Genomic DNA, 27931 nt, shown 5'->3' with positions numbered 1-27931 from the left:
TTGGATGTCTCTGCTTCTGCTGCTTTGATTTGAACCCTTCTTTTTTTAATCTGTCTATTGTGAGTTGCACAACTTAATGAAAGTGAGTCACTAAATAGCTGGAGTGACCCTTTAAACACCCACATCCTCCCAGTGCACACGCATAAATAGAGCTTATTGGCAGTTTAATTGAAAAAAAAAAGATAATAGGAACCGGTCAGATTGGGAAGAAGTTCATTTGTATTAGAAATAATGAGCTTTACCTAAAACAAAAACCCTCACCACCCTGAGTAAACAGACCACACAGCTACTGGTGGGTACTTTTTTTTTTTTACAGTGTAAGCGTTGAGCTTCGTCTCTCATTTGAACAAGCCGAGTGCCTTCACCGCCACCAGCAGCAGCAGCAGCAGCGCCGCGCACCTCATCAATATGCGCTTCAGCTCCCCAACGTAAGAGCCTCTTCATCTCGCGCAGCCGGAGACGGCAGAGAGAAACGAGGGAGCCGGGGGTTTTCAGTACCGGTGGAGGCGATGTCTGCCCACATTTCATATCTGACTCCATCCGCGGCGGGCTGCTGACTTTTACCCCCCCTCACCTCCACCCCCCCCACCCCCCCTTTTCTCAGTCGACTTTCTCCTCTCGGGCAATCAATGGATTTACTCTGATTTTCAAGAGCGCCGGGAACCGTCTCGACTGTTGCTGCTGTTGTTAACAACGGGGAAAAAGAAAGAGAGAGAGAGAGAGGGAGAGAGAGAGGGAGGGAATAAAAAACAAAAACAGGAAGGGGTGATGTTTGCTCTGCACAGGGTCCGTCAATTCCGCGTCTTGTCCGCGCTGGTCGTCGGTTCGATTGTGTGCTGCGCGAAGAGGTGAGTGCGTTCGTCTTTTCTGTGAAGTCAAGGTTATTTGCCCGGGCTGATTGACACGGGAGTCAAGGTGATGTCCTCTCCCCCCCTCTCCCCCCTTGTTCCTGCTGTCATTCCAGCGTCAACGAACCGGGCAACATGTCTTTCGTGAAGGAGACGGTGGACAAACTACTGAAGGGATACGACATCCGACTGAGGCCGGACTTTGGAGGTATGTGTTGCAGCCGTTTGCCTCCATCAAATGTCCCTCCACGCCTCAAAGGCGGCTTTATTTTTGGCGCCATTCGCAGTGTTGTGGTCAGGTGCAGAGGTGTAGGCCTATATAAATAAATAAATATAATATGCACATGTTTAATCTGCTCCAGGGGCCCCTGTTGCAGTCGGGATGAGCATAGACGTGGCCAGCATAGACATGGTGTCAGAAGTCAACATGGTGAGTGAATCTGCACATTGAACACTGTTTCTCAGGTGTTTACTCAGCCGCATAACTAACACACACACACACACACACACACACACACGGTCCCGCTGCTTCTGTACATTGGCGCTCACAGAGTGTGATTTCCTACAGGCTGCCTCTCTGTAGTAGGGAAGTGCTGATGTAAATCCCGTCGTTTTCCCCTCGCAGGCCATTATGTGATGCCCAGATGGATGGGCTGGGTTTCCTGTAAGCAATAAAAACGTCTTTATCTCACACACACACTGCCGGCTCAGTGTTGCCTTACACGAGCAGAACCGCTCGGCCCGGGCGTAAAAAAAGAGAGAAAGGGAAAAAAGCACAATGCAGCTTCCAACAATGCCGATCCTCAGATGCTTATAGAGGGTAGATTAGAGCTGCAACGGTGGGTTTTTTTTCTTTTCGCAATCAATACAGTCCACATGCATATGCAGGACATGGAGTGTGGACAACATGGACTCCTCACTCTCAGTTTAAATGTTTTTTTTATTGCAGCAAGAAGAAAGCTCTGCTTGTTAACCTCTGGAGCCACAGTGTTTCAGACGTGTCCTCCCATGAGGCCCCACTGAGCAGAGAGCTAGCAGGGCTCACTCTGATTGGATTTGCTAATTTGCGAGCTGGACGTGACCACGCATCCCCCCCCGCCCCACATGCAGGAAAAGTTACTTCAGGCTATTGCGACTCTTAGAATGTCAGCCGCCGATGACTCGTGTTACATTGTCCCATTGGCTCTCTTTCTCCTGAAAGAAATGATTTCATAGGCCGCGTCCGAGTGGAAAGGAGTCGCGGCCACTTTTTGGAATCCAGGCTCTGAAGATCCACGAGCCACAATGGCCGATTCCAGATGAACAGCTCTCTGCTCCCACATGGTTTCACGGGCCATTTGTCTGCGTGCTTTCATAACAATACAGTCGAGTTAAATTCAGGTCAGTCAGGGGTGAGAGTCGTTTTGCACCCCGACCTCTGTACGCGCATCACAGTGCGGGGGGGCATCGTTCCACACAGCGCCAGTTCCTTATTGACCGGATCTACTGAAGAGGGGAAAACAAACGGCTAGATTGTTACTGCACCATACTAGAAAAGGATCACTATTCATCTGGTGGGAGGTGTGTGTGTGTGTGTGTGTGTGGGGGGGGGCGGGTGTTGATCAATAGTAATGACTCAATGGTTTCTTCACCCGGCGACTCCTGGCTTTGACTTCCCAGCCTCTCTCCAGCGCTCAGGGCTTTGAAACAAGATCTCGCTGTTCTTTTTGTATTTCAACTCCCACCAAAGCGATGTTTTATCACCTATATGTCAGTTGCAAACTAGTAGTATCTAATATCTAATAGTAATATCTTATTATATTTTACAATAAACTACCGAGCTTTCATGAATATAAGCTTGGTTTGCCACCAGTTCGCTTGCTAACGTTAGCTTGCAAGCCAGGATTGCTATTCTCCGCAGAGCACACGAAGGCCAGGCAATCAGACAGGAGATCACACGTAAATAGATAATTAATTAGGTCTGTTTCTCATCGCCAAGCAGTGCGCCGGGGGAGCGCCCGTTAGATGAACAATCCCCCCCCCCCCCACCCCCACCCCGCTGTGATCCAGTGTTGCAGCCAAAACAAGACCGGTCATGCTGTTTGTTGTTTTTTTCTTTTCGCACCAGCATTTTTGACATTTGGCGGACACTTTTTCATCCGACGCCGGGCCCCGTCTGCAGCTTTAGCATGAGGGATTTCTCCAACGGGAAACGGATAATGAGCGCTTTTGTCCCGACTGTGACAGCGCCGTGGTTTATCCACCGAGCGACACTAAACAGCACAGCCCCCCCCCCCCCCCTCCTCTCTACTTATTTATTTTGTCCAGCTCCATCTTGCATTAATCTCTATAAAACTTCAGCTGCCGAATCCACTTCGCCCACAAGCATAACCGGGAAAACGTGTTTTTGAAAAGTTGACAAGTACTGCTTGCTTTGCTGAAAGGAGGCCCGGATCCAATGCAGCCTGTTCTACAAGGAGCGCAGATTTGCAGAACAACGCTGCCAACATTTTAGACCTGATGTGATGCTTTCTCTCTCTCACACAAAGGAAGAACAGAACAGTACAGCACTGTATGGTGAATCACCAGCGTGTGGACTGGTACAAAAGTTGCAGATAAAAGTTGCGGCGCAAAAGGCCAAGTTCAGGCATCGGATGCGGTGGCTAAGGCGGAGGTGAACGGGTAGAGGTGAACGGGTAGAAAATGAGTGCGAGTCAATAACAGAACTATTAATATTACATGGTAATATATGCGTGCATTCGTGCATGTGAATGTGTAACAGAGAGAAGAGTGATTGACCCTCGTTATGAGTTGGAATCAAACATAGAAACAGATGCTTGGTCAATGCGGGTCAAAAAAGTACGACATTAGGGACTGTACAGAATCCCCCCCGATCTTTATGATACAAGCGATTAAATGAGATCTCTACCGATAGTCATCGCTTCTTCACGTTAACCTGCATTGTAACAGAAGGTAAATGAAGAAAAGTTTAAAAAATGTCATATGTTGATCTGTGTTATAATATAGCGTTTTATTCAGTATTTCAAAAATAGGGAGTGGCTGGAATAATCATAAATTTGCTAATTTGGAAATTGCTAATTTCTTCGAATGTGGGAATTAGTGAAGCGACAGAGACAGAGAGATGGTATTTTTTTGCATTTCATTAATTTCTTCTCCCCGGTCACAACCTGGCACCTCCATTTCCCACAATGCAACTCCACCGCCGATGGTTCGATCGGAGCTTACATTCAGCTGTTTTCTTGTGACCCTCCCCAGCCCCTGTAAACAGACGTTCATGTGTAACATCCATGGAACCTTTTAATATATTAACATAGATTACATCCTCAATTCTTTATGCTTTGCCTCCTTTAGTTACGAATAATAGTTGTGCTCCCTGTGTTTGCTGCCTCACACTGAGCGTTCACCTGACCCCGATACTGTTCAAACCTGCGAGTTCATTTCATGAACCCATGCAGAACGAGTCGAAGACGATCTCTGCAGCCCTGGGAATTCAACTGGACTTAACACACCAGACCGGAGACGTAAAGGGAAGCGGAGGACTGTAAGATCTAAAGATTTATTGAACGCCTGAGCGAAACAGAAAAGAGCAGAGAGAGTGAGGGGGGAGGAGGGGAGAGAGAGAGGCAGAGAGGGGAGCCGATCGAAACACCCCGCGAGAGCTCGCGAATGCGGCATCTGGCTCCGGCCCCGAGGAATCCACCTGGCGGGGCAGGTCGACCCAGAGTCCGCTCACTCCGGCGCCTTTTTCGCGGGGGCGCTGGGGGCCTCCTGCTCTGGCAGATGCTGAAGCGTCGGAGAAAGGCGCACTAATTACCTCTGAGGTTTGTGTGCGGCTGCGCGCCGAGGGCCCTCCGACGCGTGCTAGGACGAGATCAGAGCGAGGCGAAATAGATCCCTGTGTGCTGTACTTCGCAAATGGATCCCTTTGAAAAATGTGAGGGGAGCTATTTTTTTTTTTTTAAAGAAAAGGCTGTTTTGGTGTTGGACAATTGGTTTAATGTAAGGTTCAGAGGTGGAGATGAGAGTGTCAGCTGCATTAACAGCCGCACAGTGTTCGCCTGCGTTGAAAATGCTTTGAAATACTGCTGCAAAACAAGGGCTCTCTGAGATGCAGCGGGAGCTACCGAGGCCTTCACCCCCAGCCCGTGATCCGCACCTCGTGATCAGAATTACATCACGACCACGGTCGGCGCTCCTCGCACGGGGAAGTGGTCAGAGTCGGTCGCTGTGAATGTAGTTTGCAGTAACAGGCTGAACAAGCTAGTCATCCGTACACCCACGGCTGTGTGTGGGTGTCAAAAAGAAGAAGAAAAAATCTGTCATTATGGAGAGGTGAAAAGATCTCTCTCTCTCTTTTCATCTCTCTTTCTCCAAATGTTCCCGCTGCCTGTTTTTTGTGTGTTTTTTTCATCATTTTCAGAGTTAGAAAACAAGCCCATAAAGTACAGTCACCGAGGTATCCACAGACTGTCCGCTGCATTACATACATCTTGGAATCAGATGCACAAACTATGACACCCTAATTATTTTTATTTGGTCTTCCAGCCATGCAAAATAAGGGCAGATCTTTTTTTTTTTTCCTGTGGGCTCTGAGTGTGGCATAATATACCCCCGTGTCTTTTATCCGGCATCCGGCTTCCTGCCTGATGGAATGTAATTGGCCTCAGGAGAGAGCGCTGCTGCAGGGTGAAGTGATGAGCACGGAGGTTTCAGAGTAAGCGGAGCGGGCACTTCCTGGTTTGCGCTGCCCGGCCGGCCGTGAGGACGCGCGATTCGCCGCCATTCTGCCGGCTCTGGCTTTACGTACGCATCGCGATGCCCGCCTCACTTCCTCTCTCAGAGCCACTCAAGCAGCTGTTATGTTGTTGCAAATAAAAAGGGGCAGGTGAACTATGAACTGGATTTATGATGGAGGAGGGGTTGTAGAAAAGGTCATCAGTCAACAGTCTGAAGCGGCTAACTGTAATGGATAGGGCAGCTACACGAAGGGTGTTTTCACACAGAAGGGATGTCACAACATCAGATGTCTACACGATTATCACGGACAAAAGAGTTTTGTCTCTTTTACTACAGTCAAACAGGTGGAGAGAGAGTCCGTAACCAAACTTTATGTATATTGATTTAAAAGGTGCTGGATTATTTACACAATATCCTCATGTGTATTAACATGATATCAATATTTCTTATTTAAAAAACAGAGTTATCATAGATAATGGTATATCTTAACGCCCCGGATGTCCACCTCTTGGAGCAGTAGTTTGGAAACCCAGAGTGGTTCAGCCCCTACAGACCAACTCAGGGGCAAACGCAACAATTGAGTCTTTGGCAACTTCCTAAACCTGAGACCTCTGGAACCTGTTCTGCCCCTCGTGCTGCACCTTCACTGACCGCATCTGCTGTTTAGGCACATTACACACTTTTGGGACCATTCAAAAAGAAGAAAGCATCCTGCACTCACACTTTGCATTAATATGTGTACTTCAGTGTCTCTGTTCATGTAAGAGAACATGATTTTACTAATGTTTGCCCTCTGTCCTTCCCTCCCTCTTACCCTGTTATGAAGCAATACATCATAACAGGGAGGAAATGATCCTGTATATTGAAGACCAACGCTGTCATTTGGAGACCAAAAAAAGACAAAAGCCCAGCTCAATGAGGGACAGAGCTATTTTTACCATTCTATAGCAGCAGCAGCAGCAGCAGGAGGGGTAAAGGAAGCCGCTGAGGGATTCCCCCGCACTGCGGTGATATACCGCCTCGGGGGCCATCCCGAGGGAGGGCTCCGAAATTACACTGAAGTGACTCAAATTGCTTTACATGAACGTGGGGTTCATGCGGAGTACACGGTGATTACATATATCACTCTTTTGTTTTTTCCCTCTCCCACACCGAGATGTGAAGTTCAGCCGTGCGTTATTTCTCACGCGTCGCTTGATGATGGTTCCTTTTCCAGTTTGTCGCCATTGCGCCGCGGCCTCTTGGCGACGAGCCGTTGCCGGGGACGGTAGAGCACGGGCCGTGTGACAAACAATGTTAGCGGGATGTTTCCTCGATACCGGCGGTATCACGGCGCGGCAGTCGGTGCTCCGGCGCCGCAGAGAGAGAGAGAGAGAGGGGGGGGGAGAGAGATTAAATTGAATATGGGTCAGTTCGCAGCCAAAACCCTGCTTATCTGAATTCTCACACAGCCTGAATGAAAAGCGATTACCCAGTCGAGTTAATTGAATAATTGGGGCTGGCTGGAAATCATCTCCACTGGTCACTCTCGTTATCTCTGCTGAAAACATATGCTAATAACCCCACCGGCAGTGGAGCAGCTGTGGGAATTCATGTGCTGTTGGGAGGGGTTGTCAATAATTCATAATTCACAGACCTAGTTCATAGAAAACCAGAGTCCCCCGAGTCGCAGGGCAGGTACTGCAAAGCTGCACCCGTCCTCATCTGAAATTCGATTTGATTGTCTCCATGCAACATTGATGAGGGCTCCTTCGCCGCGTGTTTGTACAGGCTACACGGCTAATCTGAATCATTTATGCCTCATGTGCGCGCTGTTCTCGCTGCGCTGCCCACCTGCTGGCGCTGAAATACACACAGAGAGTGTGATACCGCTCTAGGGGCTGGGGGGGGGGGGGGGGGGGGGGGTGATGTGATAAGGGGTCAAAACGAGGCGGTGTGAAAGTCACATTAGTCATTTGGAAGGATTGATGGGGGGGTAAAGTTACCTAAAAGCTGATTTATTTTTTCGCCGTGTGCTGTGATCAATCCACATTGACCCCCTTCATGAGGATTTATTCACTTAAAGGAACAGAGGGACGGTTGACTCCATGTCTTCATCCACCAGAGCCGTACAGTGTATATCTTGTATTGCTTTACTGCAGTGACTGCCTGTGTTGTTGCGCTTGGACTGGTGCTTGACTGGATGAACCATCTGTCGATCAAACTCTTGCCGAAACTTTCCATCGCGAAAAGCCTTCAGTACCGAACTCTGAAGTTCCGGTAGAACTGAACTAACTCCGGGTGCTATGGCATCAAGAGAAAGTAGTCCCTGTTGTATAATGGCTGGATTAGAGCTGTTCCTCCCACTCCGTGTGCATTGTGTCACTTTGAAGAAGCTATTAAGTGCAGTTTACACAACACACCACCTCAGCAGCTTCAGCCCCAACCAGGACTGTGAAGGACCTTACAGTTCAAGAGGGACAGATTTGAGAAAGAATTGTCATAATTGAAGTGGAGACGTCCTGACTTCTAGTCCCTAGAATTGGTCCTCTGACATTTCCCATAATGCAACTCAATAGCATCCTTCATTAGGCCCCCTGCCCCTTAAACCCCACACCCACGCTTCTTGTAAGATATGTTTTGGCGTCAAACCTAAAACGAGAGGTTTTTAAGACACTTAAAAGGCATATTTTCTGACGTATTTTATGTCTCAGAAAAAAACAACGTAAAAAATGTCTTAAGCTTAACCACAGACCTTAGTGCAGGCATCAAAACCAAAAAAAAACCCATTCAAAAAAACCATTGAGACTAAGACGAAGGAACAGGAGGAGCAAACATGTTGAAGAATTTCCGGGTTTTAGGAGGCGGACTGGTGCTCCTGATGCAGTTACCGTACTGTACTGTAATATTTGAGGTGCCTTTACTCATTAATTGGTAAAATGACCAGTGGGATTCTGCCACACATACCTCTGGGGCCGCAACTTCTGATCATTTTCATCCTTGATGGATCCATTGATTACTTTATTGATCTATTGATAAAACATTTTGATTTTAAAAAACAACAGAGGATGGTGAAAAATGGTTCCCAGTGCCCATGGTGACTTCTTAAGATCGCTTGTTTTGTCCAACCGACAGTCCAAAATCCAAAGATATTATATTCATAATGAGATAAAAGAGAGAGAAGCAGCAAGTGCTCAAATAACAAAAGGTAATTGCTATCGTAATACCACATTTTTTGTAATATTAGTATATTTCTTCCCACATGATTGGTAATAACGGGCCACAAGCAGAACGGCTCCATCACTATGGAGGCTGCAGACACCAAACAGGCCCCGGTTCCACCGCGATACATTTATGGCTCGGTGCCAATGAGCTTTCCTCCTCATGCTGGGGGACCAATCTGGATCCTGTGCTGACTAAGAGCTTCCCTGTTCACTCCGTGCGCTCACCAATCCTGGAAAACATGCTCATCGAGTACGAAGTATGAGAGAAATAAGAATAATAAAGGAACACGCAGCCATAATCGTATTTCATTCTCTTCTCTCATGCAAATGCGGAAACCTCAAGTGTTTTCTGGGCTCCGGTATTAACACAGCGTTGAGACAAATAACTACCACGGTTACGTAACCTGCTTTTTTTTTTTTTGGGAAGCCGTGCTCGTCGCAGTGGCCGTTTTAATCCTCGTTTTTTTTTTGTTTTTTTTTTGTTCCTCGTTTGGGGCGAACCTGAAATCTGCAGCACCGACGGACATGTGTGCCTTTGCCGGTGCCAGCTCGGTGCGGGCTGGTTTCATTTCAACGCCACAGCGGGCAAGAGGGGAGATCATGGCACGGCCCCGAGAGGGAGAGGGAGGGAGGGAGGGAGAGAATGAGAGAGAGAGAGAGAGAGAGAGAGAGAGAGAGAGAGAGAGGGAGAGAGAGAGGGAGGTGCAGACAGACTGAGAGAAATACAGAAATAGAGAAGAGAGACTGTTAGCTTGGGTAAGTGGATTATGTGATGTGGAGGGAAGAAGGGAGGGGCTCTGTCCTCTATCGCCGCCGCTGCTGCTTCCGTTCTGCTCAAATACTACTTGAATCAAGGCAAAAGCACAAACATTTATTTCCTTACCGCCCTATTTCTTTTTTTTACTTACACAACCGTCCTAAAAACAAGCTTGATATCCGAGAACTGATGGTATCCTCATGGCTGGATTTAAGTGCGTCTTGCCAATGCTTACTTGGCTTAGGAGCCAGATGGCGAGGGTTTGTCACAGAGACCGACGCAAAGACTCTCCAAATCGTACATGTTTGCAAACACTCAAGTGATTTTCAGACCGAACCAATAACGAACTCCGCTGTGAAGCCTGTTTGTAGAATGTGGTTTGAGGTGACATATATGAGAATAGTCATTGACTGATTACCATTTTGACCAGCCAATGAAGCTACAAATGCATTTACAGGATGTGGTGAAAGAACTCCAAAGCTCTTATACGCCGCAGTCTAGCCTTTAAGATTTCTCAGAGGATAGAACAGTAAAGTGTCACTGAAGGTACGCATTTCCATTTGAGTGGAAATAACAGTAGCTTAGCATTTAATGTGGAAAAAAAAAATCTAAGTAAAAGAAGGCAATGGGTATTAATAGTTGACAATATTTGAATGTATTTGTGAGGAAATCTCTGGAGTTGGCCTATTTGATTAAATGAAAGGCAACATATGTTTAAAAATCTGTTGGGCTCCATTACAGTTCAACTCTCAGGCTCTGTGAATCACTGCTTATACTGGGAATACGCTACTGTTGATAGAATAGGTGAAATGTTCCACTAAGGCTGCAGCTACATGAGTCAGTCAGCATGTCCACGCTTGTTGTACAATGGCACATTACTGTATGGGAGGGGGGGTTTGGCTGCAGCGTGTGGACCACTTGGCCCACACTCCGTCCAGCTTGTAGGAGGCTGTGGGATATCATATGAATATTAGCAGCACTAACAGCGGGGAATGGGCAGAGTTAATATTTCAGAGCGGTTAATATTTGCTTTGGAGGTCTGCGGCGTCTGTATAACTTAAGTAAGCGTATGTATCAGCTGTGACCTGCTCTTAGCGTCTCTTCTCCCCGTGTTTGTCTCCACAGGACTACACGTTGACCATGTATTTCCAGCAGTACTGGAGGGACAAGCGTCTGGCCTACATAGGAATCCCCCTCAACTTGACCCTGGACAACAGGGTTGCCGACCAGCTCTGGGTCCCCGACACCTACTTCCTCAACGACAAGAAGTCGTTCGTCCACGGAGTCACCGTCAAAAACCGCATGATCCGCCTGCATCCGGACGGAACCGTTCTCTACGGCCTCAGGTGGGTTCCGCTTCGCCCTTCGCACGGGCCTCCCCCTGTTTGCCCAAATTTAGATTTGGCTTTGGGGCTGTGGGTCACAGTCAGAGTCGGGAAGTAAGAAGGTATTGGGGGAAAAACAGAAAGAACCTAAGTGACTCCACATGTAACTATTTGTTGTGTTTTTCAGTATAGTGCCGGGAGTGAGTTTGTATAATCTATAATATATTATGTGCAATTTCTGGGCCATGCAATCGAGCAACACTCCCCACAACAGGCAACAAAGTGAAGCTCGGGGGCCAAGAACGCTCTCCGATGTTTCCCAGTGTCAAGTTCATGCTATGTGTCTAAAGCCCTGTTACGGCACCACAGTTGCCCCTGTTGAAAACTTGGCAGTTGTCTGCTGCTGGCCGCTGAGCAGCCAGAGGATTATGTGTCGTGCTCAAGGGCACCCCGGCATTAGATGTTTAAGGGAAGGGGGGGAGGGAGGGAGGGTGCAGCCGGAGATCACCCATGAAATGAAGTCTGAACAGGTTGGACGGTGCCCTAATGCAACGTGAAGCTTGCAGCTGTTGTTTGATATTTGTTTCATAAAGCCCTTGTTTTGAATTTCCATTGATCTTTTCGACAGGCAGGTTCAGACGAGTTAGTGTGACCTATGAATATGGATGCATGCTTTGAATTATTAGAGTGCAGAGACAAAGAGTGTGTGTGTGTGTGTGTGTGTGTGTGTGTGTGTGTGTGTTTGCACGCATACTTGCATGCTTGCGTTTGCATCCGTCAGTGTTCATACTTTACAGTCATACGGCCGCGCTTGATTATGCAAGTGGAGTTCATAGCACTTAGCCTCGTGGGCTACTTATAGGCCTCGCAATGCTTTTCAAGACATCAAAGGCAGAGGGAGAGGTGTGACGTGGTGCTTGTGATGTGAGCTGTTCAATAAAGGTAAGGCTGAGTAACATGCTGAATACAGAGTCACACCACGCTATTAATAAAGGATTGTTGGGGCTGCGACTACTGACTATTATCAGTCCACTCATTCACTTTATAAACTTTATCAACATCACAGCGTATGTATTACTTTACACTCTAATGGCCATTTTGATTATGCGTCACGCTTCACCACAGCGTGATGTTGTCGCCTTGCTGCTACATGTGAGCGGCTAGGTAGCTCGCTAATTGCCAGCCAGCTCTGGTTGGCTAGATCAACCGAGTGGAGGTGTATTCATGAAACCTTTCATGAACACAAAGCTGAGATAACTCTGAATTAACCAGCTAACGTTAGCTGGTTAATTCAGAGTTATCTCAGCTTTGTGTTCATGATGAACACAAAGCTGAGATAACTCTGAATTAACCAGCTAACGTTAGCTGCAACCGGTAACACTGGCTCTTTGCGTTGATGCTAGTCCGAGCTCACAACCCCGCATAGCTAGTTAGCAGGCTGGGCAGGTAGCATGTTCAACCTTGTTAAGCTACATAAAAGGATAAGTTGGTACTGTGTTGATTCATTTGTTCATTTATGTTTTTATACAATGTATAACTATGCATCTCTATCTTGCAGACACCATGTATATGTTGCTAAGTTTAGCTGTATAATGATAACACCTGATGTGGTTTTTTTTCGCAGCCTCATGAGTCTTAACTGAATGAAGACATCGAGTGGCTAACTGCCAAGCAGTTAATCAGGGCAGACTATTTATTATTATTATTATTTATTTATTTAGACTTAGCCTAAAATCATTCTCAATTTGCATTTTTCACTTTGCTGCTTATTTTAACTGTGTGAGCTCATACGTCTAATAAACAAAGGGATACCTCCTCATGACCCAGTTCAGATGAGCAGGCACTAAACTCTGCCAACATGTGCTGCATTAATATCATCTTTATTTGCACACATTTTCACTTAATCACTGGATGGAGGGCAGCCAGCTTGTTTTGGGGGATATGGGCGGATTTGAAACACAAGAGTCGGGACTGCTTTTCCGTCTGTGATCTATAGCGTAATTATGTGAACAGTTACGCAGTCAGCGTTTTACCTCGGAGGCGGTGCCTTAATCTTATTTTAAGACGCCAATGCCAATACTCGCCGGTAATATGACGCCAACTGAGGAAGTTAGTGTCAAGACAAATGGACATTTGGTTTCCTTTAAAGATGATAGGACAAAGTCAAGTGCTATCGCCTTAATGCTTTAATGTCATTACACTCCTGCAGTCCCGTATACTTCCTTGTTAAGTAACTTGCCTGCGTTGCTATTTTTATAACAACAATTCAAATGGGAAATAAAGTGCGATAGTCACCCCTTCCTTCTTTATTCCTTCCCATCCATCTTCCTTCCGCTGCAACTTGTGTAAATCGCATACAGTGTAACACATTCTCTCCTGCGCCCTCTCATTCCTCCTATGTGTCTCTTTGTTCAGGATCACTACAACAGCAGCATGCATGATGGATCTCAGGAGGTATCCCCTGGACGAACAGAACTGCACTCTGGAGATAGAGAGCTGTGAGTACAAAGACCAAACGCCATCAGGGCTGACTGTCAGCAGAGTATGCAAGCCGAGGAGAACGCCAACACGGCCTCGTATTAGTTGTAAATCCGTCTCAGGTACTAAAGTGGAAGGACGGGGTTTACCCGACTGATGGCGGAATTCATGAGCTCACCTTAAATGGGTTTTTCAACGGATTTACTTTAACCAGTCAAGCTCCAATAACGCTGGAAGCTATTCGTCCGATCTACTTCACACTAGGTGGACGTATTGCCAGAGAATCAAGGAAGTGTTCCGTCGAATACGATGTTATTTTGTCCGAATGGTGACTATAATAACAAACCTCACGCTTTGGCTTTTGAACCGTAAGCCTCTTCAACATTATTTTTTTTCCTGGGTTCTGCATTAGTTATAAAAAACAAGGACTGGGATATTCAGAGGATCCTGTTGTCCTTGTAGGTTAAACTGAACTAAAGCCAGTTTCTTAAATACAGTTTTAAGATTGGAGCACTTTCAAGAGGTTTTTTTTTCACATTTGTTGCTAATAGTGTCTGTATTAGAATAATAAAACATGAAAAGACAGGAAATGTCTATTTTTGTAAATGTTTGACATTTTTGTGAACTCGAGTAAACCTATTGACTCGCTTTGCTTTCAAAGCAACGTCTGGTTCTTGGAAAACAACTTCAAACATGCTTCCTCCCAATTGACAGCCCAGTTGGAGGATCAGCAACACTGCATATCTTGGTCTCCTGTGATGGTTAGACAGATGGTTACACCTTGGTGCATGTGCATGTGTGTGTGTGTGCGTTTCTACTTGTGCAGATGGCTACACCACAGACGACATCGAGTTCTACTGGAAAGGAGGCGAGTCGGCTGTAACGGGGGTGACGCGGATCGAGTTGCCTCAGTTCTCCATAGTTGATTACAAGCTGGTGTCCAGGAACGTAGTCTTTTCCACAGGTAAATGCTCTACTGTAATGTGTACACACTGGGGAATAATACACGACAAGTGGATGTTACGTCTTCGGTGATATTGTTCATATCCAGCGTTGGCCTATTTTCAAGCTGATTATTTAATCAATTCCTGTTGCAAAGAAATCCGTGCCAAAGCTTGATCTGTTGATCCAAAATCCTCAGAGCCAAAGTTGTGTTTGTCAGTGCTTCTAATTGGGTTGAAGTGAGGTTGAAGCCGCCTTTGAAGTATCCCTTAAGTAACAGCGGCTGATGCAAGGATGTTGGAATGGTACTTATCCAAAACATGATGTAAGCGCCGTGATTTACAGAGCAAATTGTGTCCATGTGGGGTGGCCCTTGACCCTGAGAGGCGACGCTGGAATTAACGGTTTGGTTATCGTGCTGATGCTAACAAAATGTTGCTCCGATCAATTAAATCAGTCAATACGATCAATCAGTGTGACAGTAGCAGATAATATGGAAGCTTCTACGCCCTCAAAGTGACGGTATGTGTTGTGTTTAGCCCTCACATTTCATGGTGAGATAAAATAAAGAGGTGGAACAAAGTAGCATATCAACGGCCCGCAGCGAACCCAAGTGATCCTCGGAAACCCCGAAGGAATATTGACGGAACAAAAAACAAAACATGGACGCTCAGGAGAAAGAAGAGATGGTTTACACGCCGCGTAAATATCTCTTTGTCATCGTCAACTGGTGTTGTGAAACGCATTAATCGCGTGTTATTTATAGGTTCGCGATGGCCATTTTTTGTCATCTCCCAGAGCAATTAATTGGAAGACATGGCGACACGGAGCAATATGTCAAGTTAGAAATCATTCGCGATGTCGGATTTCATGTGATTCATTTGAGTTGCTCACTCGGAGAAGTACAGAAGAGTAATTCAACAGTCCTCATTGCTCACAGGGGTGGTTCTGATATATGCCGTGAACTTTGGATTTTCATTTGTCGCACACCGAGGTACTAAATTAATCCGTTTTTTATGTGTACATTAAGTCCCAGAGGCAGAAACTTTATTGACGCTCCCTAACCAACTGCCATATAATCTGGTCAGTGGAGACTTATTCAGAGCGGCAGCTTCTCCGCAGCGGGGAAAATAAAAGCTGTTTGACGTTTATTAATAACAGAATTTCTCACAGAAGTTATGCTCGTGAGGAGGAGCCACACTGAAGTCTGAAGAAAAAAAGAGACTCAAAGAGCAGATCATTCTTTTCTTTGCTTTTTGGGGTATTTTTAACATTTCTTTTGAGGCTACACACTATCTTTTTTTTCCCCCTCTCAGTCTTCCAACAAGTGCCTCACTTCGAGTCGCCCTCGTCCTCACTGCATCTTTTGTCCTGTGCATGTGCTGCATTGCGTTAGCCGTGTACGCGGCGCCTGTGCCTCCGCCTCGGTGTCTGAGCCGCATGCCCACTTGTTTCACAGAAGTGGCACGTCCCCCGCGGGTGGCGACAATTAAAGTTTAGTGTCCAGCGGTCCTGCTGCCGTGCTCTTGGCAGGTTGTGTGAAGCACATCAAAGGCTCCCCCGCAAGACTGGCTAATGACCAGGTTCCCTCCATTACATGTGCCACTGGGCAGCCTTTAATTCTCCCCCTCTTCTATCCCCGGGTTTCTGCCCCGTTTTGGCATCTCTCTCACCCTCTGTCGCTTCTTTGGTATATATTTTTCCTCTCTCTTGTAAGAGGTGTGGTTGGATGCCAATTACTCGGCTCTCTGACTGAAAAGCAGCCCGGGATTCAGGGCATCGCACATTCATGCGGTCTGTGACCCACAACATCAATTATTCTCCTCGAAGCGCGCACACACACACACACACACACACACACAATACTGCCCGTGTGTGTGCGTGTGTGTGTACGTACAGTAAGCAAGTCCATATGCAAAACACACTCGTGACTGGATAACGTTGCCGTGTTGGGTGACATGTAAGTCTGTTGTTTTGTGCGTTGTGTGCATTCATCGGTGTCCTTCTCCGACATCTTCGTTAAGATAGCTGCAATAATAACAGCTTTAAATATTCAAAAGCATCTATATTTCATGTTTTTTTTTTTTGCAGTAATTTGACAGTAAAGGGCTTGAATATTCCTTCACATATGAAGGTTTTAGAAAACATGAAATGCTTCCAAAACAGCTTTTGAAAAACAGCTCTTTAATTAATGTAGCATTGACGTTCATTAGTGGGTCCATATCTGAGCACTCTCCTCTCTGCAAACATGGACGAGTACAGCTCTAGCCCTCACTTACTGTTGTCTGTCAGGCTTTCCATTCTCAAATGGCATATATGCAGTTCTCAATAAGTGGCTGATTAATCAAAATTCATTTGTCATTTGTTTTTCGCTTTAAAAAACAAGGAAACATTGACGTAGCTAGCGAAGCTAACGTCACCATGAGTTAAAAAAACCAACAGTGTTTACTGCTGACTTTCTAGTGTTTCTGACTCATTTTAAAACATTTTAAATCTCAATGGCTACATCTAAAATACTTCAGTTCCAGGCAGAAAATCTGCATCCACTACAAGAAAAAAGGCTTTTAGGAAGAGGACTAAGCAGTGTTTATGGAGTTTGCAGTTGCTGGAGTGTAGACTTCACTAAATACAATACAAAGTAGGACCTGGCCTCTGACGTTAGCTTACAAGCTCCGATAAAGTAGTATTCACGGGCTCAGTGGGGGAATATACTGGTGGATGCAAACGTAACTTTTGAACCCCACAAAGTGTAATTAGCTCTTTGGCCTCGGAGCTCGGCTGGGTTGCTATTTAGGTATAGTAAGCTAGTTAGCCGGACTTGCTAACAGCTTACGTCGGAGCAAACAAAGACGGCAGGGCGACAAAAGAGACAAAAAGAGACAGACAGCAGGCCTCCTACACCCCAGCACCACCGTCTACCCAGCCGCCCTGTCATCATCCACTCAACTTTCATATTCAGCCCCCCCCCCCCCCCCCCCATTCCCATCTCCTCTCCTTTTTTTTTCTCGCTCTCCGTCTCGGCCTCACACATGGTGTCCCTCCCACTCGCGGATGTTGTTTGGTGTAGCAGTTACAGCCAGTGCAGCTCTCCACACCCACGCGCGAGTGAACCTCGAGCCTACTCGTTTTCTGAAGCCACTTCTGCGTGCGCTGCGCTGCACTGCAACGATTCTCGGCTCCCACTTCGGGCTGCAGGAGCTGCCATTAAGTACGCATCCAAAGAAGTGAATGGGATATTTTAAGACCTGTGACAGTCTGTTCCCACATTTGCAATATAATGAAGTGTATGTTTAGCGTGTGTTGAGTTTGTTCCCGGCTGCCAAACTGTTAACCATGAGCCAAACACAGGAAGATCATCTGATGTGGTGAATAAGGAAAAGTTTGTTTTTACTGTTTTTTTTTTTTTTTTTGCATGAATTAAAGAGGATTTCAGAGGCAAAAGCTTGCAACAATGTACAAGATAACATCACAGGTAACACTCAATTTATAGCTTTGAAAGGATCTTAATTTTCACAGATTGGGGGTAAAAGGATAGAAGCACTATGGCGGTTCTTGTTAAGGCCGCTTTCATAGTCCTTTGATCTTGCAGATGATACTCCTAAAAGACGGGGGCCGTCTCTCATTGACTTTCATCAACCATGTCGACCATGCTGCTCATACAAAACTACCCTAACCCTTCCTTTGATTCCTCCTGACAAACTCATGCTGCTTCATATAACACATATAAACATATGTTATCATTATTTTACCTTCATGGATGTGTGTACCAAATTCCATAGCAATCCAACCAATAGTTGAGACATTTCATTTAAAACAACAAAAATTGGCACGAAATGAAAAGTCAATTGATCGCCAAAGTCTGCAATATTATGTTGAATGTAAGTACATTTTCACCGTCATGTGGGCGGGAGGGCCACTTGTATGACACAATGAACAACATAACTACCTCAGTAGAGTGCAGATCTCTGTGATTGAATAACTTCAGCCCACAGTTGGCAGAATGCGACGGTTCTCACGCAGAAACCCACCGACACAAGCGACCGATCGCACGAGCCTCTTGTGTTTGCCGACTGCGCTCGAATGTTAATTATATCGGTCGGCAGCTTTAGATAACAACATTTGACGAACGGCCCGGCCCTTTAATAAAATAACGCGTCGGGATTTTATTGCAATCGAATTTACAGTCGGTGCAGAATGTTAATGGGACCGTGTGCCTCTTCAGAGTGACTCTCTATCCAACTCTGCACACCAGGGGGCAGTTGATTGGACCCACGCTCGCCACAAGTAGCTTTGGCTGAAACCCACAGACTGGAAATTACACTGTAACGGCCCCCCAGTTCTCCTCCAATATACAGTGAAAAGGGGACAATAGCTTGGAATAGTGGGAGTAACGGGCCATAGATTCAATCCATGAAGAGATATGCTGGGAGAGAAATCAAGTGTCACACTATATTCAAGCACACGTGTACAGTTTATCTTCCAGGTCATGAAAAAGTAATGACAGAAATGCTCCGACATAGCAGGTCGTGGAGGGGAATATTATTTCTCTGACTTATGAAGCATCAGAGGCACTACTTCGTGCTTTTGGGAAGCTATTATTCCTGCGGTGATGCTGAATCTCTCAGAATCACCACATGAATTATGTAAACGGCTGAGAATTGATGAGGTAAAATGCGCCGAAATCTTTATCGCCATCTTAAATAATGTGTCGCATCATCGCGAAAAACACAGGGTTACGTGCGGTCTAGTGCGGCGTGTGTGTGCGAGAGAGTTGGTGTGTGTCTGCGCCAGTGACGGGGATGCTTGTTACCATGGCGATAAATCCAACCCATGCTGTCGGGGTTGTCATGGAAACTGAAACAAAAACACAAGGTATCCCTGTGTGCTCCTGTGAATAACATAAGTTTGATGCTTTTACTGTCAACAATGACGGGTTTTTAAATCTACGGAACCGAATGTTTTTCTGAAGTTAAAATGTCTGTACTGTGACTCATTTTGACCTCTGAAACCAAAGATTTAAAACACACTGCTTCGGTCTTTGTCTCGCCCCGTCCTCAGGTGCCTACCCTCGACTGTCTCTGAGCTTCAAGCTAAAGAGGAACATCGGCTACTTCATCCTGCAGACGTACATGCCATCGATCCTGATTACCATCCTCTCCTGGGTCTCCTTCTGGATAAACTATGACGCGTCGGCGGCCAGAGTGGCTCTAGGTAAGAGGCAGCGGCAGCTAGGGAGCCGATATTTGGATTTCTAAGACGAGATCAGAGACCGCAATGAGCCAGAACCTCCATGGCTTGACTCCTCACACTGTGGTGGTATGAGTGCGAGCTTTAGGGAATGGCTTGGATATTGGTCGAGTAAATGGAAATAGATTTGAAGAACAAGTCAATTAAGTGGGGAAAAAAGAGAAATTATGTCCCTCTCTTCTATGGACATAGGCTAATTAGTTTTACTTGAAAGTATTTTGCAGCTGAAATGCTGGAACAAGCTGGTAAAAAAATGTCCACTGTGCCTATGGCAAAAGCAGAAACACACAACCTTGACTCGGGCACCAAACTGGGTCATACCTTTGGTCTGCTGTTGCTGTGGTCACTGAGAGGCCTCCAGGAGCTCTAACTACATCACGTCCCTAATGAGCATAATCTCACTTCTTATTGAGGAGTGCTTGTGTGGGTGCAAAGGCTCAGACCCTGTGGGGCTCCTGTGAGCAGTAAACAAGGCAGAGAAGGAAGCAGCGGGTCGCTGGTTTGTAATCATTGTGATTCTTCATATGGGGAACCAAGAAATGTAACAAGCAGGTCGTCAAGACAATAGATAAAAATGCAATTTTAACAACAGACTCCCCACAGCTGCATAATTAGTACCGCGGTAGATCGGTAGTTGACCATTCGTTAAATGCCTCCCCTGATCGGCAACAGCAACGAGGACTTCCAACACCTACTGTTTGGAGAGTTGCATCTTTTCTAAGTCTTTCCAAAACTAAAAACACAACAACAAAGGTCTGAATAATGGACTAAAAACAGTGTGTTTATCTGATCTAATGTGACCTTACTACCCACAGTAGTAACCATAGACATAATAATACTAACGTATATAATAAAAGTGGAATAATCAGTGGATGTAGTCACCATGACATCATGCTGAACATTGAACATGCGAACGCTGAACATTTTCAGACGACCGAAATGTTACAGTGAAGGCTGCTGCCTGGTAGTAACATTAGTAAGTAATGAATGATTAGCGCATCCAGTTTGCGCACTGTTATGCCCTCATCCATCCACAGCTGGACGCAGTGTTTTCAACCTACTCATGGAGCTAGCATTAGCTTAATAAGCTAGGAAGCTAGCCTGGTAGCTGAATGGTTACAGAAGACGAAGAACCTTTGTCATACCTCTCTCTCTCTCCCTTTTTTCTCCTGTCTGCCTGTTCACTATCAACTATCCAACAAATGCCAAAGAAAAAGATCTAAAGAATACAAAATTATTCAGTGTTAAATCTGCCACCATGTAGATGTTTCTCCACTCAAATGCATTTATGCAGTTTAAGAAGTAATTTCCTGTCAAAGCAAAAGTGGCTCACTGGAATTGACTGGAATACAGACCAGGCAAATTAGGTAACCTCCCAGGAGGATTTAAAAGCCCCAGATTCACTGTGCGTCAGTCAGTTTGTGGTTCATTTGAATGTGGTCGTACAACGAAGCTTCCACGTCTGCTGTGAGGACATGCTTAAGACTGAGGGGGCCAATAGGGGCCCCGCATTAAATCTATGCTATACCAATTGACTGCTGCTTTGGCCCTTAAATCATCTTTATGCGGACGGATAATGGAACAGTAATGACCTTAACACATCATAATGCCTTTTGGAAAACATGCTTTGATCCATTATTTGTTATCCATGGGCACATACAGCTCATTAGAGGCTGGAATCTGGAGAGCATCAGTGTGTGTGTGTGTGTGTGTGTGTGTGTGTGTGTGTGTGCGTGTGTGCGTGCATGTGTCTGCACATACATTTATCTGCTTTACATCTATCGTTATTTGCCAGCTTGAACTGGTTCTCTTGTGATGGCACGCATGCAATATCTGGTCATTACATCGGAGTGTATGTGTGCTTTATGTGTGTGTTATGTGTACGTGTGTGTGTGTGTGGGGGGGGCGGCAGTAAATGTGCGAAGTCCTGCTAGCTGCAATATCCGGTGTGTGCCTCCGCAGCTCAGAGGCAACCGGAGGTCCATTCACTTCTCCTGATGGATCATTACAAGCTTTCAGCAGGTGCACTGTGCAAGTGGGTGTGTGGGCATGCATGTGTGTGTGTGTGTGTGTGTGTGTGTGTGTGTGTGTGTGTGTGTGTGCGTGTGTGCGTCTGCTCCTGAAATTCTGTGCGCAAACCTGCCAGTAAGAGCAGTGTAATGATCAGGGAGGAATCAATTCAAGGAGGCAGCAGGCAAACAATTGAATTGTTCGAAGGACAAATCTCATTTTCCTGAGCAATTCCGAAGGATCTCAGAGTTACAGATGACCTGCCTCGCTCGCTAATCTGGTTGCAAACCATTTCCCGCAGTCCTCCCCGCTCACTCGCAAATCATATTATGTGAACAGTCAAGGTGTGGTCAATAGCTCTAATTGGTGCAGGAGCACTTCAAGTGTAACACAAGTTTCAGTTGTTGTTCCAGTGCGTTAAAACCTCATATTTATTTTCTCCCAGGCTGCAGACTCAAGCGCCGCGCATGCTAACTAGATAGCTGCCAATTTGAGATTTGATTGCGGCGTGCCTTTGTTCCAGCTGTGAAGGTGAGAAAGAGACTATGGCACATATAACAAGAGCAAAAAGGGAGGGGAGGGGGAGGACAGAAAGAGGGAAAGCACCACTAAATGATGCTGAGATCGTGGGGAAAAAAAGGGAGCGGTGGAAACAGAGGCAGAGGGATAGCCGACAACAATGGGACGAGACCGAGAGAGGGGGTGAGAGAAACGGAGGGAGATGGAGGGTGAGAGAGACCCCATAAAAACACAATCTCTCCCCGGAGAGCGTGGCGGCGTGATGAAAAAGGAGGGAGGCCCATGGGCACACGGCCCCTTGATTAAATTGTCCGAACGGGGAGCGAAGGAGCAGAGGGAGGGACGGAGGGAGGGAGGGAGGGAGGGAGCGAAGGACGGAGAGTAATGGCACAGCTGAGAGAACACCTATAAAGAACAAGGCTGTCGTTAAGCGAAAAAAAACCAACATCTAGAGATCGCACCATCCAATAGGGGCAGAGACACGAAGCATGTGCACGTACGCGCCTCTCACACCCCCTATGACGAAACACACACACACACACACACACACACACACACACACACACACACACACACACACACACACACACACGAGTGGTGTTAGCCTTGTAATGTGCCAATAAATCACACTACGGGCTAGATTGACCTTAGCCATCTCGCTCCTCCCAACCCCCTGACTGTTCCTTGTCTCTTCACTGTACTTTATGACACACAAACACTCTGAAAAGCCTCGTACGCGCGTGTTGAACGAGCGGCCCGGGCCACTGATAGGCTCCATTTATTTCCAGCACGCGGTGGATGAAGTAGAAGAGATATATCTGCCACATATCTATTATGAGATAAGATATAGCATTATTGCATTGCAGGGGGTCAGGGTTTGCGTGATCATGAGTAAGGCGTGTGTTGATTTGCCGTGGCGGGAGCTGGGAGACACGTGTGCGTGATAGGAGAGGCGAAAAACAGTAGAATTACAAAACATGTTTAAATCGTTTTCTGTAGTCGGTTGGGTTTTCTGTTTTTGCAGCGTGTTTCTGTGTTCGGTCGTGCTCTCCGTCTACAAGCATGGGTTTTCTTAACTTACTTAGAATGTATCATACCTCAGCACAATTTGATTTCCCCTCATCTATTTGTCTGCAATCTCATATGAATCTCACTTAGTGTCTATCTCTTTCTTTCATGCTGAAACATACAAGGTGCGAAGGTGCCTTTACTCGGGGACATCAAACAACCGCTGCTGTGTATCCCTTGTGGTTGAGGTTAATAAGAGCTTCAGGCTAGATACATGCAGCGCTATTCTCATGAGTTATTTCTGCTCGGTGACCAAGGGCCAGTTGGAGGTTTCAAGGCAGACCTTTTTTGAATTTCAATGAGGCAGATGTTATGCCCTCACTTACCAGTGTGTGTGTGTGTGTGTGTGTGTGTGTGTGTGTGTGTTTATGCAAGTAAAATAACATCAAACATGAAAGTGATCAGGAAATTGTTTCAGTAGAGTGTTCAAGCAAAATACTGTCCATGTGATATTTGTCTCCCCCCCCCCCCCCCCCCCTTCGCGGTTTCTTCAACGCTTCAGCAAGACAGCTTCAGCTGCTTTCTTTTTTCCCCACTGGGTCCTAACTAGCAGAGGAAATAGCCACAGAACACACACTTGTTTCTATAGTAACACCTGAGATATCTGTTGGAGTTTTCCTCCAGCGTGACCTTAAGGTTACCGACGAGATTGAAGCATCTGCTTCTGGGCGCTGATGCTGTGACAGGTTTGGACTAATTAGGCATCAAATGTACCGGCCCAGATTTATTGCCAGGATTGGTAATGAGAAAGCCTTAAAAAGAAAAAGAAACGTCCGTTACATTTTGCTGGATGATCTTAGCAGGTCGAATGTACTGTTGTTGTTCCATGCTGTTTTTGGTAATACATTTTCCCTTTTTTCGTCATCTAAGGGATCACCACGGTGCTGACCATGACCACGATCAACACCCACTTGAGGGAGACGCTGCCCAAGATCCCGTACGTCAAGGCCATCGACATGTACCTGATGGGCTGCTTCGTCATGGTCTTCCTGGCCCTGCTGGAGTACGCCTTCGTCAACTACATCTTCTTCGGGAGGGGTCCTCAGATGCAAAAGAAGCTGGCGGAGAAGGCGGAGAAGGCCAACAACGAGAGGGCGGCCAAATACGACGCCGCGAGGGTGAGCTCAGATTTGACGACTGGACGTGTGTGACGTGATTTCTAGACCCAAACTATCGGTGGATGAATGGGTTGAATTAAAGTATAACTACATCCATAAATGACTGCATGGCTATGAATATTTGGTTATTTCCACAGAAAATGCCGCAGGAAAACACTGTACAACGTCTTGAGTGGACTCTCAAATCCCTCCACTTTTCCTCCTCCTAACAGGACTCGAATGATAAAACAGCTTTGACTTTCCGATGATTCTGAAATCAACTGTTTTGTCAGCTCTCGATAGCAGAAGCAGCAAAAGGGAAAATGTTCTGCATAACTGAACTGTTTATTATCATCTGTATCCCACACAGAGGCTTCAGTAGGCAAAATATGTTGGCTTTAAAAAAAATAAAAATAAATCAATTTTCAGGTATTTGTTCCCCACATGTGGCTGAATATGTTCATCTCCTCAGGAGGCAGGTAGTAGGACCGCGTCCCTAAAGCGGTCCAATCAGGTTAGAGGTCTTCGCCACTCACGCTCGGTGAGTTGTTCGTTCAGCGAGACTCGTCAATATCCCCGAGTCAACTATGCCATTGCCATCAGCTGACATGGATGTTTTTATTTATTTATTTATTTTTTTTGCTGTAATGCAAAAAATATCTCCCCATCCATGGAATGAGTCAAGCAGCAGCAGACATCCTCATGACATTACCATTCTCTCAGGAGACTTCTTCATTGCAGTTCTTTCCACGTTGAAGTGATGCTCGTGCTCGATCGCATTGTGAAAGTGGTGTTTTCAGATTATGAAGCCGGTTTTCTCCTTTCAGAGGTCGCCCTTGAATGCATGCCGTCTGTGTATCTGTTGTTGTCGTTTTGTTTTTTACTGAAATCATCATTAAACGCCACGTTTCTCACACGGCTCCCACGGAGTGACATCAGTGGGTAGTTACTGCAGAGGTCCCCCCATCATGCATCTTTGCTGCCGTAGCACCAGGATTCTTTTGGAAATGGACATTTTTTTTGAAGAATTGTATTAAATTCTGGAAACATTTGTTAGAACTAATTAGTAAAGTATGCATTGTAAGCCCACTGCTTTTAAAACAGTCGAATGGGAAGCAAATACAAGACGCGGCGCAGGTTCATGTAAAGTCAGTGGAAGTTAATGGGTCTAAAAACCCTTTTGAAACATACAAACACTGAAATATAAAAAAAGGGAAAGGTGGGACTTCCACAGTTGCTACATTTGCATGAACGATCGCCATTTCCCATTGTTGTTGATTTGTGTTTGTGGTGAACACATCCGAGGCATGGAGTGTGACGTGTCCTGTATGCTTGATTACATTGTTGAACGTGGGCTTACATCGCCTCAGTCCAGGGGGAAAATGAAATATTCATGTGCTTGGGAGGGGGGGGGGGGGGCGCAAAGGTTGTAGCTGGAGGCATGACACCCAAGAAGACGAAAAATATTTCTTTTGATCATTTATCAATGGAAACGTTCCTCTTGTTCTTCAGTCATGCAGAGAAGCTGCAAAAGGTTTCTTGTGATGCACAAAATGATGATAAGTGTACTTAATGTCTCAATGCAGACCGGCAAAGCGTTAATATAAAACTGTCGCTACAAACAGCTGTCTAGTCGGGAGCAAAGGCAAAGCACGGCGATGAAAAACGCCCCAATGTTCCAAAGAGCAACGAGATTATGAGAAATTGGGGCCCCCACCCCTCCTACATAGGAGCAAAACACCCACATGCAAAATGACTGCTCGTTTTGCAACCCTTATTAGTCATTTTGCATCTTTTTTTTCTTTTTTTTTTTTGCCATTTTGCATCCCTTTGTAGATGTTTTGCGTCTCTTTGTAGTCATTTTGCATCCCTTTGTAGATGTTTTGCGTCTCTTTGTAGTCATTTTGCGTCTCTTTGTCGATGTCGTGTGTCTCTTCGTAACCGGTTGCCAGTCTTTGTGGTGGTTTGGAGTCTCCGGGCCCCTGGGCCTGTGCCCGGTTGGCCCGTTGAGTAATCCTTTCCACGATGACATCCACATTTCATGGTCTTGAATGCGCTGTGCACTGAGGGAGAGCGCTTTCTAGGTAGAATCCTCTCTAGCTGCTCCATTCGTTCGCACACAGTGTTGCTAATTAGCGTTCTCGTTTGGTTGTCCACCCAGGCGGAACCGCACGGCCACGGGAACATCCTGCTTACCACCCTGGAGATCCACAACGAGGTGGGGGGAGGCGAGATCACCACCAGCTTGGCGGACATTAGGAACTCTCAGTCCATGGTACAGTTGGACAGCACGGCCTCGTCGCACATCCAGTACCGCAAGCAGAGTGGCGGGATCGGCCCGCGCTCCGCCAGCCGGCACTCCCTGGACCGGTCCGCCCAGATGAAGCGCAGCCGCCTGCGGAGGCGGTCCTCGCAGCTGAAAATCAAAATCCCCGACCTGACGGATGTGAACGCCATCGACCGCTGGTCACGGATCATCTTCCCCTCCGTGTTCTCACTGTTCAACCTCATCTACTGGCTCTACTATGTCTGATCGGACTGTTCTGTTGAGATGTTCCATGTTGTTTGTTTGATTTTTTTTTTCTTCTTTTTTTCTTCCGTTTTTTTTGTTGCTTTTATATTTAGAATCTGTTAAAGACTGCAACACTTTGAGACGGGGAAAAAAAAAAAAAAGACTCCTGAGTTTTGGACCAAGTTGTTGTCAAAATAGTTTTTATATTTGCAGTCTTTGAATCCTTAGTACCAAGGTCTTTTTATTTTCTAAAGTATGTACTGTAATTGGGACTTGTGACAGTCATTTCCCAACATTTGCCCTCTCAGTAATGTGTAAATAGTGAGAGACACGAAAGCCAGCAATTGAATAAGTAAATAAGTATTTGCAAAAAAAAAAAAAAAACACGACACAAAATAACAGTTAACGCAATGATTTTTCTAATCAAACCTTTCTACAACACAGGTGGTCAGATAAATGCAGGCAATTCCTAAAAGTCCATTTAACAAACTAATGTATGTTTGACTGGTATCCTATGCACTATTAATGCATGTAATGATCAACCATAATGGAAAAAGCAATGACTTCTTTTTTGCCTTGGATTATGTCACAACCTTACAGAAGACTCTGTCCATGTGTATTTGTTTATGGCATTGATGATACACAGAATACTTGCTATTAACCATGTCATGCGTTGATCTGGTAAACGTTTACCCAAACACAATAATTTTAAAGTCGAGGACGTTCTCCTCTGTTCAGGATGACTGCCACTCAGGTTCTGAATCTTTTGCTATTCGACAACTTGTTCTCGACAAGGAAAAGTGCCGCTGAAATATTCCTTTTTTTTTTTTTTGTTAATTTGATAAGGGAAAAAAAAGCACAAATACGAATAAAACTGCCATTTTTTCAGCAACAGCGCTTCAAGTGATAGCATGACAGAATTGCACTCAAATTGATCAAACTTCCTCTAAAAAAAAACAAAAAAAACTGTTAATTTAAAACAACTGCCAAGGGCCTTTTTGGGCGACATGGTTACTCAACCCATGAAATATTATGATATTTTTGTACTTCGTGTGTCTTCAGGTATTCATTTGATTTTCCTAACCCATGTTTTTTTTTTTTTTTTTTTGCTCAACACTATCTCTGTTGTGGTGATAGAGTGGAGGAATGAAAACCATTTTTTGTACATAAGTACATAGGTGTGTACAT

At 45.7% G+C, this 27931-nt stretch overlaps 2 protein-coding genes across 4 annotated transcripts in view; one reads left to right on the top strand and one right to left on the bottom strand.

Annotated features, from left to right (window-relative positions):
• LOC137878928 (gamma-aminobutyric acid receptor subunit alpha-5-like) overlaps positions 1 to 27931 on the bottom strand; it is a 152679-nt gene that overhangs the window by 23667 nt on the left and 101081 nt on the right. The window lies entirely within an intron of this gene.
• LOC137878926 (gamma-aminobutyric acid receptor subunit beta-3-like) lies at positions 364 to 27127 on the top strand. Of its 2 annotated transcripts, XM_068719443.1 has the most exons (10): positions 364 to 848; positions 965 to 1056; positions 1211 to 1278; positions 10671 to 10891; positions 13286 to 13368; positions 14175 to 14312; positions 19349 to 19501; positions 24005 to 24252; positions 24704 to 24772; positions 26393 to 27127. In XM_068719443.1, exons 1-10 carry the CDS (start codon positions 769 to 771, stop codon positions 26762 to 26764), a joined length of 1524 nt encoding a protein of 507 aa, XP_068575544.1. In that variant the 5' UTR covers positions 364 to 768; the 3' UTR covers positions 26765 to 27127. The 2 variants fall into 2 exon arrangements, with proteins under 2 accessions (XP_068575544.1, XP_068575545.1); XM_068719444.1 differs by lacking the exon at positions 24704 to 24772.

This window comes from Cebidichthys violaceus, unplaced genomic scaffold (assembly GCF_023349555.1).
Source record: "Cebidichthys violaceus isolate CVI_PGR_0920_01 unplaced genomic scaffold, fCebVio1.0.p SCAF_24, whole genome shotgun sequence".
Taxonomy (NCBI): Eukaryota; Metazoa; Chordata; class Actinopteri; order Perciformes; family Stichaeidae; genus Cebidichthys; species Cebidichthys violaceus.
Note: the sequence above shows the minus strand (reverse complement) of the source record. Positions and strands in the feature narration are given on the sequence as shown.

Coding starts and splice junctions, on each gene's coding strand:
- LOC137878926 (XM_068719443.1), top strand. CDS start 769: ATGTTTGCTCTGCACAGGGTCCGTCAATTCCGCGTCTTGTCCGCGCTG. Junction 1,279..10,670: donor TGGTGTCAGAAGTCAACATG/GTGAGTGAATCT, acceptor TTGTCTCCACAG/GACTACACGTTGACCATGTA. Junction 24,253..24,703: donor CCAAATACGACGCCGCGAGG/GTGAGCTCAGAT, acceptor TCATCTCCTCAG/GAGGCAGGTAGTAGGACCGC.